This window comes from Abramis brama, assembly GCF_963993115.1.
Source record: "Abramis brama genome assembly, chromosome: 2".
NCBI lineage: Eukaryota > Metazoa > Chordata > Actinopteri > Cypriniformes > Leuciscidae > Abramis > Abramis brama.
In genome coordinates this window covers 58,549,564-58,568,931 of record NC_139964.1, presented here as the reverse complement: position 1 = coordinate 58,568,931, position 19,368 = coordinate 58,549,564, and the positions used below count along the sequence as shown (strand labels likewise).

General features: G+C 37.4%; 2 protein-coding genes across 3 annotated transcripts; one reads left to right on the top strand and one right to left on the bottom strand.

The window, feature by feature from the left end:
- The first annotated feature begins 3,692 nt into the window (after positions 1-3,692).
- spink4 (serine peptidase inhibitor, Kazal type 4) lies at positions 3,693-4,463 on the top strand. 2 transcript variants are annotated; one of them, XM_084106695.1, is made up of 4 exons: positions 3,693-3,802; positions 4,009-4,040; positions 4,154-4,266; positions 4,357-4,463. In XM_084106695.1, the coding sequence occupies exons 1-4, from the start codon at positions 3,754-3,756 to the stop codon at positions 4,400-4,402; spliced, it is 240 nt and encodes a 79-aa protein (XP_083962821.1). In that variant the 5' UTR covers positions 3,693-3,753; the 3' UTR covers positions 4,403-4,463. The 2 variants fall into 2 exon arrangements, with proteins under 2 accessions (XP_083962821.1, XP_083962820.1); XM_084106694.1 differs by having other exon boundaries at positions 3,694-3,802; positions 4,000-4,040.
- A 2,294-nt stretch (positions 4,464-6,757) lies between these two features.
- b4galt1 (UDP-Gal:betaGlcNAc beta 1,4- galactosyltransferase, polypeptide 1) lies at positions 6,758-19,368 on the bottom strand. The gene is made up of 6 exons (XM_084091108.1): positions 18,868-19,368; positions 17,729-17,964; positions 14,498-14,685; positions 9,323-9,445; positions 7,885-7,989; positions 6,758-7,559 (listed from the first exon to the last, which is right to left on the bottom strand). Exons 1-6 carry the CDS (start codon positions 19,190-19,192, stop codon positions 7,430-7,432), a joined length of 1,107 nt encoding a protein of 368 aa, XP_083947234.1. The 5' UTR covers positions 19,193-19,368; the 3' UTR covers positions 6,758-7,429.

Sequence of the window (19,368 nt, the reverse complement as noted above, 5' to 3'; positions counted from 1 at the left end):
TTAGGTAACCTCTGAAGAACATAACTGAGTGTGTTTTCCTTCTAATTGTCCATTTCAAACCATGGGACCTTTAAATTATATTGTAGGCCAACTTTCTTGTAGGCTACTAACATTATGAGGTCATTAAGTGCACTATAAACTCATATAGTCACAGATCAAACCAGCACTGCAATCCCTGAACTGTGTTTGCAATTCTGTGGTCAAGCATGAAGTACAACGCATTTGATCATATCACAACAGTGTATAATGCAAAGTAAATTCAATAAATCCACCTGCACTGACCTGTTTCAGCCTGTAGATGGAGACAATCTTCTTTTTCCAATTAACTATAAAAAAAAGACTAACGTCTATAAAACTCAAAATAAACTTGAATCCCCATTACCACTTGTATCAACCTATACATTAATAGATGAGACTGTTTAATTAAAATGATAACAAAAACACAAAATAATGAACAAAATCTAAGTAAAAAATTCTATCTTGCTATGTATTATGTGTATTATGTGTGTTTACCGGGTTGGAGCCTGTTTGCCTTCAGAACTGCCTTAATTCTTCATGTCATAGATTCAACAAGGTGCTTGAAACATTCCTTTAGAGATTTTGGTTATATTGACATGACAGAATCACGCAGTTGCTGCAGATTTGTAGGCTGCACATCCATGATGCAAATCTCCTGTTCCACCACATAAACCTAAAGTGCTCTATTGGATTGAGATCTGGTGACTGTGGAGGCCATTTGAGTATGGTGAATTGTCATGTTCAAGAAACCAGTTTGAGATGATTCGACCTTTGTGACATCATGTGCTATGCTGCTGGAAGTAGCCATCAGACGATGGACATGGTCAGCAACAATATGCAGGTAGGCATTGGCATTTAAATGATGCTCAATTGGTAGGCTACAGTATAATTGCTTGGACCACTTCTCTTCTCCATCTACATGTCATCACTACGATCTGTCATTCAGAAACACATTTTCCTATCACTGTCACAGACATTTCTTGCTGGAAGAAGGACCGCACCTTCAACTCAACCTTACAAAGACAGAGCTGCTTGTGGTCTCGACCAACCCAGCACTTCAGCACAACTTCTCCATTCAAACCTTCTGTGTTTATCGACCATAAATACATCCAGGACAGCCAGGAACCTTGGATTTGTGATTGACGATCAGTTAAACTTCACAGACCACATTGCTAGAACTGCCCGGTCCTGCAGATTTGCCTTATACAACATTAGGAGGATCATGCCCTTCCTATCGGAGTATGCTACACAACTCATTGTCCAAGCCCTTGTTCTATCCAGACTGGACTATTGTAATGCTCTCTTGGCAGGCCTTCCAGCATCAACTGTCAAACCTCTGCAACTGATCCAGAATGCTACAAGAGCGCACGTCTTAAAACTGCACTGGTTGCCAATTGCCGCTCGCATCAAATTTAAGGCACTGATGTTTGCACACAGAACAACCAGTGGCTCTGCACCCATATATCTTAACTCTTTAATTCAGACCTACGTGCCATCCTGAAACTTGCATTCTGCAAGTGAACGGCGCCTTGTGGTACCATCCCAAAGAGGCACAAAATCACTTCCAAAAACCTTTACCTTGACTGTTCCAAGCTGGTGGAATGACCTGCCTGTCGAGTCTTTGGCCATCTTCAAGAATCTACTAAAGACGTATCTCTTTCGCTAACATTTGACTTAATAATACTTACACTTACTATTCTATATCTATTCTATATTTAAAAAAAATCATTGCTACGTGTGCCGCGCTGGTCTAGATGAGACTGCTCACGGCATTTGCATATTGTTGCCCTATTGTTGATTTGACTGCTTCTATTACTCTCTTCATTTGAAGTCGCTTTGGATAAAAGCGTCTGCTAAATGATTAAATGTAAATGTAATGTACTAAGGGGCCCAAAGGGAACCAAGAACATATCCTCCACGCCATTACACCACCATCAGCAGCCTGAACCGTTGATACAAGGCAGGATGGATCCACGCTTTCATGTTGTTTACTGTATGCCCAATTCTGACCCTACCATCTGAATGCAGAAGCAGAATTCGAGACTCATCAGACCAGTCAACGTTTTTCCAATCTTTTATTGTCCAATAGATGATGAGATGCTCTTCTGGAGTCCTCGGTTGTAACATGTGGTTATTTGAGTTACTGTTGCCTTTCGATCCAGTCTGGCCGTTCTCCTGACCTCCGACATCAACAAGGTATTTTCACCCACATAAATGCTGCTATCTGGATTTTTTTTTTGGACCATTCTCTGTAAACCCTTGAAGGGGGTGGATTGGAATTGGATTGGATCCACTGCTGCTTCAATGTATATGTAATGAGTGATTATAATCAAGGTATTAATCAATATTTTTTCTTCTAAATATAAAATGAGTTGAATGGCTTCTGTGGAGATTTTACTTTGTTATAGAAGTTACAAGTGTGATTACTGAAATGTTCTTTTCATGTATTCTTTAATGTCAGTATTTGATATCTGAATGCAGTAGCTGTGCTTGCATATTTAGCCTGGCTTCCAGAAATGAAATAGGGACATGTTTTGTGTTTGAGAAAGGTCTTCAACGTGTTAAAACATACAGGGGTCATTGAAGTCTATAGTTTAAGGGACCATTTCTCAGTTAAAGCCTACATTTTCCATTTAGACTAAAATGTCCTATCCTGAGAGAAAGAACTTGTTATCTTGATGTTTTGAGACGAGACTCCTGTTTATAGTTAGAGCCTGGCCAAATCCAACCTTGGAAAAGATGTGTGTCGGTGTGTGTGTGTTAGTCTTCTTGCTTACAGGTTAAGGAACCACTGGCATTGTTGGAGATTGACTGAGTTGTTGTTTGGGACATGCTGGCGCCCAGAAACCCAAATCTGCGACCTGGAAGGTCACGACGTGCCTAACTTCAGGGTCCGAGTGTCAGCTGCATAATCTATGGAGATATGCTTCAGTCTATCTGTATATGTGTGGAAAATGACTATGTTTATCAATTTCTTGGCCAATAAGAATCATTCAACCTGTAAGCAATGACGTAGACCTTGGAAATGGTATAACTGCTGTGATCTTTGTAACTGTAAGCGGGGCGGCCTACGAACTCCTGTGTGAGTCTTGAAGCTGACTTCTGCTGATGAAACTGCAAACTATCTTCAGTAAAACTTTTCTTCAATTTTTTATAATTCTGACTTCTGGGTCTTCTTTCAAACATCTGTTCCTTGGGTCCTAAACTGTTAACCCCTAACACCCTAGAGATGATTGTGTGTGAAAATCCCAGTAGATCAGCAGTTTCTGAAAAACTCAGACCAGCCCGCATGGCACCAAGTAACTTAAATCACACACACACACACATACATGGTTTATTACAGTTACTGAAGAAAAACATTTGTCATGCTATTAACTAAAAAAATGTCAAGAGGTAGGCTAATAAACAAAAATGACAAATCTTTTTTTTTTTTACTTTATTTGCAACTTAATCTGTCCTTCCCTAGACAATGTTCTCATGAAAGTTGACTGTTCATATTGTACTGTTTACATAGTTTTAACCATCACAAATAAAACTGAATCCACATGACGTTGTTTACACTCCAAGAAGTTCTCTAAGATTCCGTTTACAGAGCAGAGCCGATGTTCCTGTATTAAACTGTCGTATCTCTAGTACGAGTGAGTCTGTGCGTGTGTATTCAAGTGTTGGAATTCCCACACTTCATTGTCGTCATATAAAGTCATGCGAGTACGGTAGGGCTCATTCTCTGTCAATATGTCTATAGGAGTGCTTCTGTTCGGCTTGCTTCTGCTGATCCCTTCAGGTACAGTCAACATATAAAGCCTACACTAATGATGAGTGTTAAATCAATTGATATTAATTATTTGAAGTCTTTGTTGATTATACTACAGTCTGTAATAACCTAAGGCTGTGGGTGTGTAAAGTATGAGTTAATGTCACTACAATGTTGCTCTGCATTCTGTAAAAATTCCATGTTTGCAATCGTTACAAAAAATGCAGTTGTTTCAGGGGCGCAAGGATCAACCGGCTCAACCCGAAAGGTAGGGAGGATTTTTTACATGGTAAATGTGTAAAATGTATCTTTTATTGGTTAAAACTATTGTAATGCAGTGGTTTAATTATAGTCTGCCACATGTGTATGTGTGTTTTGTAGCCCGTGTGCGCTGAGATGGCTGAGATACTGGCGTGTCCTATGAACCTTGCACCTGTGTGCGGCAGTGACGGAAACACCTACGGCAATGAGTGCTTGCTGTGTGTGGAAAGACTGTAGGTCACGTACACAGACATACACACAAACAATTAGAGTAGATTATGTATATTTTTATAATATGATTACATTTTTGTGTCCTTTTTTAGGAGAACCAAATCAGAAATTTTAATCACACGCGATGGAGACTGTTAAACTCCTGCAGAGCACACAGGATCATGAAGAATCGTGGTCAAAATAAAGCATCTGAAATATGTATTTCTTTATTTCTTCTTCTGCTCACACACACACACACACTGCCGCCCTTCCACTCACGTCACTTTTTTAAAATCCCCTACAGCGCTAAACATGAGTCACGCAAACGCGGCGCCGAGGAGCTTGTATGTAATGGTTACATTACAACCAGTAATGTAGTTAGTTTCGAAATGGTTTGGGTACAAGGTGATCGCGTTGAAAATAAAGGCGTGTCTAGCGTTAGAAGCTGAACATTGCCACGGCTCCGGCAAAAATGACAGCTCCGAAGAGACGCCGCTTTAGCTTGAGGTAGTGCTAACAATAATAAAGAAAGATGATGATCATCATCACCTTATCTGTTACCACTGAAATGTAGATGTAATGTATTTCCAAATCTAAGCCCATCTTATGCGGAATGTTGCCTAATAGACTGCAACACGATAAAACCAATGGATACGTGATACATCATAGATGATGTGCTACTACTGTATTTAAGCACTGTATCACGTTGCAACTTACATCTGTGTTATTCTTTTTGGTGAAATGGTCCCACACACTACTTTTCTTTGCACGCTTCATCCTGTCGTCTGCCCTGGCTCTAACCTCGAGTGTTTTAGCCTGTAGCCTTTAACGTTACTTTTCGCAAACGACCTCATGAGCGCGCGAACCCAAACGCTGTGACCTCGCGCCAAATGTTTTTATTGGTTTATTAAGTACAAACAGGCGAGTTATGAAAAACTTGAGTGTGAGGGATTTGTTCACTTCACACAAAAAGATCTTGGAATGAGAAGGCTAACTGTAGTAGGGTTTAGTCTAGATCACTTCTTTTTTTTTTCAAACGGTCATCGGTTAACATATTCTATTATATTTTATGGTAATGTTTTGAATTAGATTTTATTTTTTACATTTTTTGTTTTTACATAAATTTTATTTTAAATTTTATTTTAATTTTTTTAAATGTCTATATTTTTCTCTTTCTTTTCTTAAATTTTCTACAGTTTTAGTTAATTTAGTTTTAGTCATTTACTAAATAAACTAAACAAAAATGAGAAATGTTTCCTTGGCAACTAGGTGAAATAAAATAAGTTTATATTATTTAACGTATAAATAATAATTATAAGTTTATATTATTTACACGACAGCGATGTACTAAAAACGTTTTTCGCGTACAGACGACAACGTTGTCAAAGATCCATGAAGACGACTAAAAACGCTGTATTCTGCAGCCAAACCAGTGGTTGGCATGTCACTTTTTAAGGAAACACTATCCGCCTATAGACCTTATGTAGCCCCGCCCCTTTTCAGCAGTGCGCTCCTTGTGTTTTCCAGTTTGTATTTCCACAGCATGAAGGTAAGATCTTACAGATTTATGAATGAACCGCTCCTTTTAAAATCTTCACGGTCTACTAACATTTGTTATGACATCCGCTTCAAACATTACAATGTCCATGATAACTTTCATTAACTCTACAATAAGTAAATCCACTTCACCAGTTAACTACTCTTTTTCAACAGCGATGCCATAAAAGTCAACAGTTGGTCACTTTGTAAAGAAACACTATGTACCTACAGACTGAACACATAATATGCATATGCATGATGTCACCGGTTTCACAAATTCGCATTTTTGCAGTTTACAGAGACAATAACGGTATCAGTTTTAGCCACAAGAAATTATGTTTTTATTTACATTTTTTCATTTTATTCGTTGTTTTTATTCATAATAAAAGCTCCATCAATCTTGCACTTTGATGTAGAGTTTTATAGAGTGAACTAGTAAACTGTTCTGTTTATCTTTTTAGATTGTGCAATCCAGTGACTCATAAGATTTACTCCTTATAAACTACTCCTCACATGTCTGCTAATCTAACAGGTTCTAAAAGAGACCAGCGCAAGACAAGAAACAGCATTGCAAGCAGTAAACGTGACAATACGGGCAGATTTTACATTCTCATGATTCTGAGAAAAACATTTTAATTTTTGCAAAGAGTGGGCACTATTAATAAGTAGTTGTTTTCTTTTGATTGCATTGTGAGCCACTGAAATATAGATGAACATTCTATCTTTTGAACTTTCTATTAATCAAATTCATCTGTGATGAATTTAAAGCCACTCAAAGATGAAATGCCACATGAAAGCCACACCATGTTACTTTGATTCTATGTATGTGAAATGTGGGCGGCATTATTATTTATATTCAGCAAGACGCATTAAAAGTGACAGTAGACAGGTATATTAAAAGATTTCTATTTCAGATAAATGCTGTTCTTTTGAACTTTCTATTCATCAAAGTATCCTGAAAAAAAATGCCTGAAATTGTTCATGATTTGTTTATTTTTTGAGCTACAGCAATTTTTCCCCCAAACCATATCAGTAACAAATAATAGGACCCACTGACCTAGTGTGAAATATTTCTCATTGTCTAAGGCGTACACAACACTCAACCTCCACCAATCAAAATGATGTTCTATTTGGAAAATAACACTGTACAAGAGTGTTCGTTATGTATATGATATTGTAAAACAATAGAACAAAACAATACCAATGTACTGAATACATTCTGTTCATTAATATTACTCAATGCTTGAGTACTTAGCATAGTAACATGGACACTAATGTAAAGTTAGACTTGAAAGATCAAACTACCAATGCATATTTACTACCAAAATATGTCTTAAGTAAACGAAAATCTCTGTAGGGGGTTTTGTAGGGAGTGTGCAGGTTTGTGTTATAGGCAAACACAAACACAAGTTTGGGACAGACAATTTACATTCATATGAGGCACACAGGTGAGTCACAGTTCCCCCATCAGGTATGTTAAAACTTTAAATCATCTTTCGCTTAGAAGAATGTTTTTGTTTTTTTCAAACTTGGTTTTTCAACAGTGTTTCTCACTAAGTTTGAACCGATTCGGAGACAGATGTGCAGTCTTAAGATCCCTGAAGAGTTGCAGCGAGGAACAGGTTTCTTCTGAGCTCTATAGGGTTTTCATGGTTTGCCGATGTCCACAGTGATTTTGGTGTAGAGTTTGTCTTTCTCTATATTTATCACTTTGTATTTGAGTGTTTTGATGCCATCCTTGTTCATTGTCTGTTTTGTGTGAGCAATTCTCTTAAATCTATAATACAGAGATACAGCTTTAAAAAGTCATTCAATCTGTCTTGTATTCATGCATGTCTACACTCTTAAAAATAAATGTTATAGAAGAACCATTCTGGGTTCCCCAAAGAACCTTTCAGTGAACAGTTCTTAAAATAACAAATGTTTTATTAGTATGAGGAACATTTTAATGATCAAAAAATATATATTTTCCCACAGAAAATAACCTTTTTGTGCATTGGAAAAGTTCCATGAATGTCAAAGGTTCTTCATGGAACCATCAGTGCCTACCAATACCTTTATTTTTAAGAGTGTACATGTAATGTATGTGTGAAAGAGATTACCTCTGTGGGTTTTCCTCATTTTTCTTGTCTCTCGAGTGACGAATCATTCTGCATTTACCGATGTCTCCACTCGGTCTTGATATTTTCATTCCTTTAAACGTCAGCCTTCAAAGAGAATAGCCCTTATTAAAACGGTAGAGGGCACAGACTCCTTTACATGCAATCTGCAAGCAATCACATCATTTTCACATGGCACAATGTGAGTGGCCTCTGCTGATCCTGCAGCCAATGGGATTGCTTGCTCAACATTTAAAGGTCCCGTATTATGCCCCTTTTCACAATATGTAAAATAAGTCTCTGATGTCCCCAGAGTGTGTATGTGAAGTTTCAGCTCAAAATACCCAACAGATCATTTTTTACAGCATGTTTAAATTGTCATTTTTTGGGGCTCAGAAAAACGTGCTGTTTTAGTGTGTGCCCTTTAAATGCAAATAAGCTGCTGCTGGACGACCCAGGGGGCGGAGCTTCATGAGCTCGCGCTCAGTCTCTCAGGACAATTTCATCTCACGGAATGATGATAATATCAGAAACTCTCAGTAACGGTGTTCATTTCGAGTCGGACAATAATGCCTACAGAGTCAGAGTGCTGTATAGAGATGGAACAGGTATAGTTTAGTAGTTTAATTACGGTTATTATAACGTATTTGTCATCTGCTTGTATGTATCCATTATTTATTAATAGCCTACAAGTCTGCTGTCTGAATGATGATCAAACATATACTGATGAGTTTAATAAAGTTTATTGTACATCACACAAAAGATGAAGCGTCAGTTTTACTTCAGAAAATCACCGTAAGAGCTGAGTAAACACAGTAAGTTATAAGAAGTGCGCAAGTAAATAAACGAATTTCGGTAACGTTAGAGTTGAGGGAGCATTCCTGTGGGCGGAGGTTAGTCAAAAAACTGTTCTACTGACGTCATTAAAGAAGGAAGTAGAGGGATGTAGTCCAAACGGGCCGTTCGATGTAGGCGACTTCTGTTAAATAAAATATCTCGCTTGGCATTGAACTTTGAGCTTTATAATTTTACAGATATTATTTATACTCTAACAACAACATTACACACTAACTAAAGTTTGAAACATGGGATCACGAAGAACGGGACCTTCGGGTTCCTCTGAAACCCTACACCTCCCCCAGCTCCACCTGTGTGTCTGTGTATCTATTAGCAGAAGCTAGTCCATACTTGCTTTGAAACAGTGTTCGTTCGCCTCGGATTGCTTGCTCAACATTGAAATAGTCTGCTTCAGTGTTTGCTATAGGCTAGTCCTGTAGCACATTATTAGAGTTCCTCTGAACCCTCTTGAGGGTTGTCATGATTGAAAGAAAATCAATTCATTGGTTATAAAAAACAAGCATCTTGCATGTTTGTCTAAATGATCTTGTAAATGATAGGACAGAATTTGTCATTAATAATAACAGTTAGATATTTTCCTCACCTGTTAAAGATGTCATCGTCTTCTCCTCCCCAGCCCCAGTAGTTATTAGGAAAGCCATTAATCTTTTGAAACTGCTGTTTACTCATTGCTGATACACCCCCAAAATACTGTTTATATGGCAACCTGTATTCAAACAAAAACAATTGTTGAATGCAAAATTGGTCATACTGACAATGAATATATACCAATAACCACATTCTGATACCATATGTGCTAATGATAACTTCCTATTTATGAGTTTGGATGTCATAATTAAGGCCCGTTCACACCAAGGACGATAACGTAAAACGTTAAGGATAACGTTAAAAGTTACAATAAGTTTTAAAAATCGTTAAAAATGTAAACAATCCACACCACACCTATAACGATTACGGCACAGAGAAACATTATTGTTGGAATCTTTGTTGGATTTTGTCTAGCTGATGAACAATACAAACATTGACAGCCAATCAGAATCCACCTAACTTTAAAGAGCATTTAAAGCAGCTTTTGACATAACTGCATTTCTATTCAAAATATAATGAAATTGTCTGTTGGTGTGAACACTAATATAGTTTTCTTTATACTGTAGCTATTGCTTGTGGTGTGAACGGGCATTTACAATAAAGCCATTTTGATTTTAAAAATTAGTGGAAATGGAAGCTTTTTTAGTGCTAATGCAAGAAAATAAAGAGAAAACAGATATACTTTAGGTGTGTAATTGATGCTTCATCCACGCATTTTATCATTATTGTGGAAATGCAGATTTTTCAAATGTTTTTTTAATGATTTTGTGTGATCAAATGGCAGAAAATATAGTAATATTGTAACTGTGTTAATCTAATTTATTCCTGTGATGGCAAAGCTGAATTTTCAGCATCATTACTCCAGTCTTCAGTGTCACATGATCCTTCAGAAATCACTCTAATGTCAGGGTTCTGCCCTGGCAGCCTTGTCTGTGTTGTCGTGGTTTCATGTTTCTATGTTTGTCTTGTGTTTGAGCACATTGCTCTGTCTTGGTCTGTGTTGCCATGTGCTCCTAATGTCCTTGTTTCCTGTTACCACGCACCCTCGTTTAGTCCACGTCTTGTCCTCTTTCACTAATTGTGCTCACCTGATCCTCATGTGCTCTGGTCCCTTTATATTGTGCCTCTTTCCCTCATGTCTTTACTGGTTCGTTTTGTGTATGTACTTTGTGGTGTTTTCTGGTTTGTGTTCTTGAAATTATCCTAGTATCAGATTATCCTTGTTGCTATTTTGTTTAGCTCTTGTGCTTTATAATCTAGTTTGAGTTCTCTTTTGCTTTAGAATTTTATTTTTAGTTATTTTCTTTAGTTCTTATTTTCCCTGTCAAGTGGAAGTCTTGCTTCTCTTAAACAACTCCAGTCTTTTATCTTTAATCTTAGTTTTTTAGTTTTGTTTCTCTAGTCATTGATCTTATCAGTTTACTTTTGATTATCTTGTAGAACTGTGACATCTAATATGCTTATTTGGTTACATTGTTTTCAGGATTCTTTGAATTGTTCAGAAAGAATGTAACTTATTTTAAATACATCAATTTCACAATCAATTTTGATCAATATATTAATGCATTATTGCTGAATAAAACTATTTCTTGAAAAAACAACAACTTTTAAATGGTAGTGTATATGGCATGCTTACAGCCTTTTAAAATATAAATTGTACAGTCAGCAATCACAATTAAAGCTTACTTATGACAAATAGAAATGTGTTTCCATTATAATTCTTTAATTGACATGCCCCCAACTTGAAACATAAAGGCTTAAAGAGAAAACATATGTGTGGTGGTAAATAACATTATGATGATGTAACCTTTAAAGAGAGGAAAAGCAACATTCCTTAGTGATTAAAGGGCGTTTCTCACACAAACGAAACGAGCGGTTTGTGTGAGAAAACGAACAGTATTTATATCGTTTTTACCTCTTTTACACAGCCACGTCCAAGTGATCTGATCTGACGTGTACGTCAGACATCTAGTGTATATATCTATGCACCAGTCTGCGTCACACACCAGGATGCGCGCGCGCCCTCAGATCACTTGGACGTGGCTGTGTATAAGAGGTAAAAACGATATAAATACTGTTCGTTTTCTCACACAAACCGCTCGTTTCGTGTCTTAGGCCATCAATGTGTACTTACGATGGGGAATTGTTTCATTTGGACGACGGGGAATTGTTTTAATTTGGACTCTGTGCATGCTCTTTGAGGTGGTGACCATAGACCTGCATTATATGACTGACAGACAAGAACGGTTTGACCTAAAAATATCAAAATCGAAACTACTGCGGAAAAAAAGACACCTACATCTTGGATGCCCTTGAGGTAAGCTAAAACATAACAAAATTAGATTTCAAAGTGAACTATCCCTTTAAAAGATTAACTGACAACACCTGATATTTCAGGTTCTTCTCCACACCAGATGTGTTTATATAGCCCTGATTTCACACTGCACCTGACACCTTTTATTCAACCTCTGTATATCACTCAAAATCTAAATAAACAGGAGATATGCTTGTGCTTAACGCAATTGATTTCAGCAAAGAAGCTGATGAAAATATATTTTGAGGCTGTATATTGTGTTGCCAATTGCTGATTTGTATATTACAAAGACAAATGGGGATAACATTCCAAGCAGGAACTTCCATTTAAAATTAATGTAATCTCACACTGTCTGCAATTAAAAGGCAGAAATCTCTTGAATATGAATATGAACTACAATTTCTCATCAAATTCTTGAAAGACTTGCATGAAAATAGCAGCCAGGTAGTGTTACAAAAATGACTGCCATGTGAACTGACATGCTTTCAAAATGAACTCTGGAGCAAACACTATCATTCAAAAGAAGATTTTTTTTATGAAAGAAGTCTCTTATGCTCACCAAGGCTGCATTTATTGGGAATTATTGTATTTTGGGCAATATTGGGAATTATCATTACAATTTAACAGAACTGTTTTCTATTTAAATATATTTTAAATGTAATTTATCCCTGTAATGGCAAAGCTGAATTTGAATCCAACAGTATCATTACTCTGGTCTTCAGTGTCACATGATCCTTCAGAAATCACTTGGTGCCAAAGAAACATTTCTTATTATCTATGCTGAAAACACTTTTCAATACTTTTCAAGATTCTTTGATGATTAGAGAATTCAAAAGGACAGCATTTATTTGAAATAAAAATCCTTTCATATACTGTAACTTAATGAATGGTAGCTGAATATAATAAATAATGTGGCATATCACATACATGGAACCAAAGCAACATAGTGTTGTAGCAACATAACAACGTGGCATTGCATCTTTGTGTGGCTTTATATTCAAAGAATCATTTTTTATTTTCTGGTTCACCTGTATCAACTTGTTCATGACTCTTGTATAGGGCTGGGAATCACTGGGTACTTCACGATACGATACGCGATACATTGTTCACGATACGATAATATCACGATATGGCGATAATCGATATATTATCAGTAATAACTCACAATATATCATGTTTTAAGAAATAAAAAGATTTTTTTTTTAATCAGGAAAATTAATCTCCATTTTTTTTTTTTTTTGGATGAAACAATAACAAAAACAACTTGTGTCTTATCAGTTGCAACAAAACAGTCACAGACACTATTTTTGTTTTGCTCGCAGATTATTTTTTTCACTCGGGAGAAATCGAGTGGAATCGGCGATGCTCGCATGGTCGCGGCTCGCAGCGTGTGAGAGGAATTAGGCTACAAGCCGAGCCGAGCACGTTACGAGCACCTCCCGACCTCCCGATAATTTTTAAACATGTTTAAAAAATTCGGGGAGTCGGCCCGATTTTCACCAGCTGTCCCCTATTGCCAAATCATGCACAACCACGTCGATGGGGCTATACCTATAGACAGTATATAAACTGGACACAGCGACCCCATTGGATTCAACGGAGACAAGTGAAGTCAATTAGAAGCACTCACTTCCTGATGGTCGAGCGTACTGCGCAGACTCAAACTGAGCTTGACGACGTAGATGTGACGTGAGCAACCCGTCTGTCTTCTAGTAGCTGTGCCAAGCGAAATCTGAATCATTCCCTTCAGAAACTTGCAGAGACGGAGAGTGTGAGTAGGTGTCCATGAGATAGGAGCAGGAGAAACTTTTGCTAAGTATTCTGATTAATTACTTAGGAAAGTGAGTCGCCCGCTGTGTGAGGAGGGTACGTATACAGATCCACTCACTTTCCTAAATAAATAATGAAGTTATCGCGCAATTCTTCTGACAGGATAATTTTATTTAGTAAAATATCTCACCATTCACTGATGCATCCAGGTCGCACGCAGACACCATATGTTTGGTCTAAAACGCGACTGTTCTCATGTATTACCGCAGGACAGCAAATGTGAGTACATTCTGTCATCTTTGCAGGACTGTGATATGAAGAGTGTGCAATGTAGAATATTTTTAGCAACAGTGTGAAAGTGAATAGCACATAACAGGCACAATACCGGTATAAACATGAATATCTATTGGTACAATATGCGTCACATGACTAAATTTACGTCATCGTTTTTAAATCCCTCCGGTTTCACAGTCCACACTACAACGCGAAAACGGCGTTTTCAAATGCATACGCTTTGGAGTGCGTTTTCAAAAAGCTTCGTTTTCATTAATAAAAACGCCGTCTCAGTGTGGATGAAAGGCCAAAACGGAGAGAAAAATATGCGTTTTCAAACGAAAACGTATTAGTGTGGACATGGCCTTAGACCCTGGTTCCTGCGGTGTAAACACATCGAGTAAGTTACCAGCCCAAAGTTCCTAGTTCCTGGGGAAAGTTCCTGCGGTGGAAACACGGCTGTGGTCTTGTATTTGGTTTACTTTAGACCACATCCGAGCAGGTTATGTTGCCATGCTGTATATTGAGTTCACACAGCTGCATTGTGATCAAATACTTTATTCAAATGATCCAGGAACAACGTTCATGAAACTACTTTAAATATTAGCCATCTTTATTCTAACATAACAGGATATTTAATTTATGTAAACGTTGAATTTGCGACCTGAGCTTGACTTTAAGGTAATTTGGTTTTAGGTAAATACATTTTTTAAGGAACTGTTTTTTTAAGCCACCACTAAAACTTTCAGATGCTTGTGTCACTTAACAAATGTTACATATCCTTCTAAGTTTATGGGTAAAGCTTCATCTTACCTAAAACCAAATTTGTCCATGGACACAGAGAGGTGACGCGGCTGGCTGGAGCACTTGTAGGTGTTGCGGTCGTCCATAGGGATGATGTCTACATCACTGAAGATGAAACAGTCATAATCATACTCCTTTAGGGCCTCTGTGTAACCCACGTTGAGCAGTTTCGCCCTGTTGAATGTGTCCTGTCCTTCCTAAACATGCAGCATAAAGGACGTTTACATTAAATCTCAGGACTCGCACAGGAGGAAACACATCTTAATTTTGGGCAGGAATGTAAAGTTCACATGTAAACTGTCCATTGGTTTTATGCAAAAAAGATTGGTTTAACACTGATTAGATCTTAATGACTACAGCTAAATCAGTCAATCAGACATGCTTGATCAAATTTATGTGTTAATATAAACACCCACTGGCATACTAACGCACACAAAGGAGTTATGCAACTCTCTGTCTGCATGATAGTTTGCATGCTGATTTTCCTGTTAATAAGGTGAACGAGGCATGAAAAGGGGGCTGAAATGACAAGAAAAAAACAAAACAGAGGAGGTAGCTATGTACTGATGTACTGAGCCATGTATTTGGTGAAAAGTTAAAATGAACATTTCAAATTATTTTCAGAATCTCTTTTTTTGGAATGTCTCCCTTTTGATTTAATGTCAGCAGCACTTACATATACATATATATATATATTGAACACTAGTGTATATCCTATATATATATATATATATATATATATATATATATATATATATATATAGGATATACAATAGTGTTCAAAAGTTTGGGGTCAGTAAGAAATTCATATTTTTATTCAGCAAGACTGCATTAAAGTTTGATCATTTTTTTGATCATATTCACTGAAACCGATGCTCAGACAGAACAACATAAATCAGCCGGTTTTAGAAAAAAAAAAAAAAAAAACCTGGAGCCTGTTATTTGTTTTGCAAAAATCCACCGCTCCCGGTTCCTCGAGGCTAACGATTGCGTCATAACCACGCGACTCTCTGTCGCACAGTAGAGAAATTACCGTATGGACAGGAGGAGAAGCTCGCGCGCAATCGGGGGGACGTGGAGGCAAAGTGACAAAATAATTAATCAGAATACATAGCAAACGTTTCTCTTGCTCCTAGCTCATGGACACCTCCTACTCACACTCTCCGTCTCTGCAAGTTTCGGAAGGGAATGATTCAGATTTCTCTTGGCACAGCTACTAGAAGACAGACGGTTTGCTCACGTCACATCTACGTCGTCAAGCTCCGTTTGAGTCTGCGCAGTACGCTCGACCCCCAGGAAGTAAGAGCTTCTAATTGACTTCACTTTAGGCTTGTTTGAGATGAGCAAAATCTGCGCAGAATCGATCACCGGTGATCAGCGCGAGATGCATGCCGGTTAGAAATGTGTCCGAGTGCGGTCCGCCTTGCTCTGATGTCATGCTGACGTATGTCAAAAATCTCTCGCGATCGCAAGGCGGATGTGTCGGATTCTGCAGCCGAGCGCAGTTGCTCTCCACTGACTGCGCTGATCAAAAGCATGATGGGAAACGACTTGCTGACGACACAGCTTAATGCTCATTGGTTTAAACAACTGTGATGTATTGTTCTCTTTTAAAATGTTTGAATTTAAAACTCTAATATCATGTTTTATGTGTATATTTTATGTGTGAATATTCCCAAACTATCTGACAGTGCGATCTCTTTGGGTTATGCAATTGAATTTTTATAAAAAAATAAAATAAATAAAAACACATATGTCTGTATTAAAGAAAAAAATATTGATAAACATGTATTTGGAATGGAATTAAATAACAAGTACTTTGGGTGTCTTGTTCATTTTATTTATTTTAATATAAAAGCAACAGAACTTAAATTACATCCAGTTTATTAGCAACACCGTGCACGAGCGTGAATATCGTGAATCCCGCGATATCCATCTTTGATCTCGCAGGTGTCAGATCCATTGCGAGAAGAGAGAACTGTCCGTCTTGCCTGCGCTTTTTTCACTCCTCCCCTCACTGCAGCCGCCTACTCTCGCACACATTTCAGGCGAGGCTAGGCGCATCTCAAACAAGCCTATTGTCTCCGTTGAATCCAATGGGGTCGCTGTGTCCAGTTTATATACTGTCTATGGTGCACACACACTGACGAGCACGAACTCGAGGGGAGGGTGATCGGTGGTAGTGGGGGAGGGGCATGAGAGTTGTAAACATTCAAAATTTTGGCTAAGTCGACCTGATCTGCCAGACTTGCCGACTGCAGCTTTAAATCAATCAAAAGAGACAGTAAATAAATACATTCATAATATTACAAAGATTTCTATTTCAAATAAATGCTGTTCTTTAGAACTTTCTATTCATCAAAAAATACTGAAAATGTATATATGAAAATGTATCACGGTTTCCACAAAAAAATAATAAGCAGCACAACTGTTTTCAAAATTGATCAGAAGAAGAAATGTATTTTGAGCAACAATCATCATATTAGATTGAATTCTGAAGGATCATGTGACACTGAAGAATAAATTACATTTTAAAATGTATTAAAATAGAAAACAGTTCTTTTAAACTTTAACAATATTTCACAATATTACTGCTTTTGCTGCGTTTTTGATCAAAAACATGCAGCCTTGGTGAGCATAATAGACATTAAAAAGTCTCACTGACCCCAAAATTTTGAACAGTAGTGTTTATTTCATATTGACCATTTTTAACATAGCAGTCTGAGAAGCCTTCCAGACCCGATCCAGCACCAAAGATCCAAAGTTCAATATTAAAATGTACTTATAAATACATAAAAGTATCTACACACCCAAATAAACAGAAAAAAACAGGTGTTAAATGTTCTATTTATGTTGGTGTTCAGAGGTTGCGTTTCTCTTTTTCCATTTCGTTGTTATTGCATAGCAAATTTCAAAGCAGTCAAATGTCAAACCAAACGTCTTGACTATGCAAAGCCATTTCACCGCATTTCCATACTTCAAGGTGACTGTCTCCTGAAGAAATGTCTAACCTCCAAAAGTATGTCTATCTATCTATCTATCTATCTATCTATCTATCTATCTATCTATCTATCTATCTTAACAATGAATAAATATATTGGAGGTTTGTGTGGTGCGACTAGGTGTGGATTGTATTGATTTGTGTGCAAAGTGAGTGTATCTAAGAACCACATATTTCTTGTCTACCTAGCTGCTGTCATCTGAGTAAGATGGAGTATACATAGTTTGTAAGTGCTGTACCTGTTGTATGATATAAATCCCATAATCAAGCTGTTGTCTCTGTAGGATGGGGTGAAGGTAGTGGAGCCAGTACTTCAGGTGTTCATCTCTGTTTCTGAATGGGATGATTAATGCCACTTTTTGCAGAGCCACACAATTGCTGGGTTTATATCTGCCGCCCATCATCAGCTGTGGATTTTCTTTATGTACCATATCCAAATCCACTGTCTCAGAAAATTCAACTCGCAATGGACCCACTGAAATGGGAACGGGAAGAGGGAGAGAGCATGAAAGTGGGGGTGAAAGGTTTTGCACACATGAAAGAGGAAGACCCCTTTTAAGCAACAAGTTTACTTCCTGTTTCAATCAGGCCACCTTTCTTTCCCAGTCTCTTTTTCTCTTAGTCACTCACTATATATTTTTTTTTACAGCTTTCTCTTTTACTGATAAGACGGTAAAGCTTTGTAATAATAAATACAGTTGCCACCTAACACAGGAAAAGACCTTTATAAGACCTTTATAAAATATTATACATTTTTACTTTTGTAATATTTAGTTCATGTCTGTTAGAGTCCTCTGAATGATAAGTGTTCACCTAAAAAATCTTTTAACAGGCATTCACATTTAAACTGTACAATCTTTCTCTTCTGGAAAAGGCCACCAAAACATTGATGACTCATCTTGCACTACACATATTTTCATCCAATCATATTCTTTCTAGAATAAAAAATATCCCTACCACTAAAACCACCTGAAACAAGTAGCAAATTTCGTCAATGATGTAGCTAAGTATTGCCTATAATAAATAAAAAAGGAACAAGCCCTTCTTTTTATCTAACACAAACGTACAGCTTAATAGTAGTCAACAAATGGAAGAAGAAAAAAACATAGCTCGAAGCTTTCTAAACGATGTATAAGAGTGGCGAGATCGGGCATATCTTGACTCAAAAACTCAATTACACAAATTTGTTTTCTATATTTGTTTAAACACATAAAATTAGAAAAAATCCAATTCTGAAAAATTTTCATTGGTGTAAAATGTGTGACAACTAGTAGCCTGCCTGTCTCTCGATGTGAAGCACAACAAAACAAACAAACTGAGCAACATGAACAAATAGTAGCCTAGCCTAGTAAATTATTTTAAGTTCACGAAAACTTACCCAAAAGTGGGGACGTCTCAGGACACGATTCGATTAGTACTGTAGGTTCTTCCACGTCTTCTAAAATTACACTTGCATTAGTCAGTTTTTTGACGTCTGTTTCTGCTGTTCCATTGTCATATTGGATGACAAGTGCGGCTAATCTGTGAGTTTGTGAAGTAACTAAATGAGAGTCTGATGGTATTTGCCGGTAATTCGTAAATTTTGTAGGTGATACTGTTAAATAAAAAAACAGTGCAACGATGAGGTGAAGCCCGCAGAGACACACGAGCACGACGCATGGTTTAGCCGAGAAACCCACATTCAGCAGCACAGACTCCTGCATTCTCACTAAATAATGGAAGACCGCGAAGAATACAACTAAGTAACAAGTCGTTCATCGGATGATCGGCATAATCCTTTTCATTAAACTTTTTATGATACTGATCGCGTCTCACTGTTAATCGTGGTGTTTCAGTCATTGGTGAAGAGCTGTCTGATAAACCGCAGATACACTGGAGT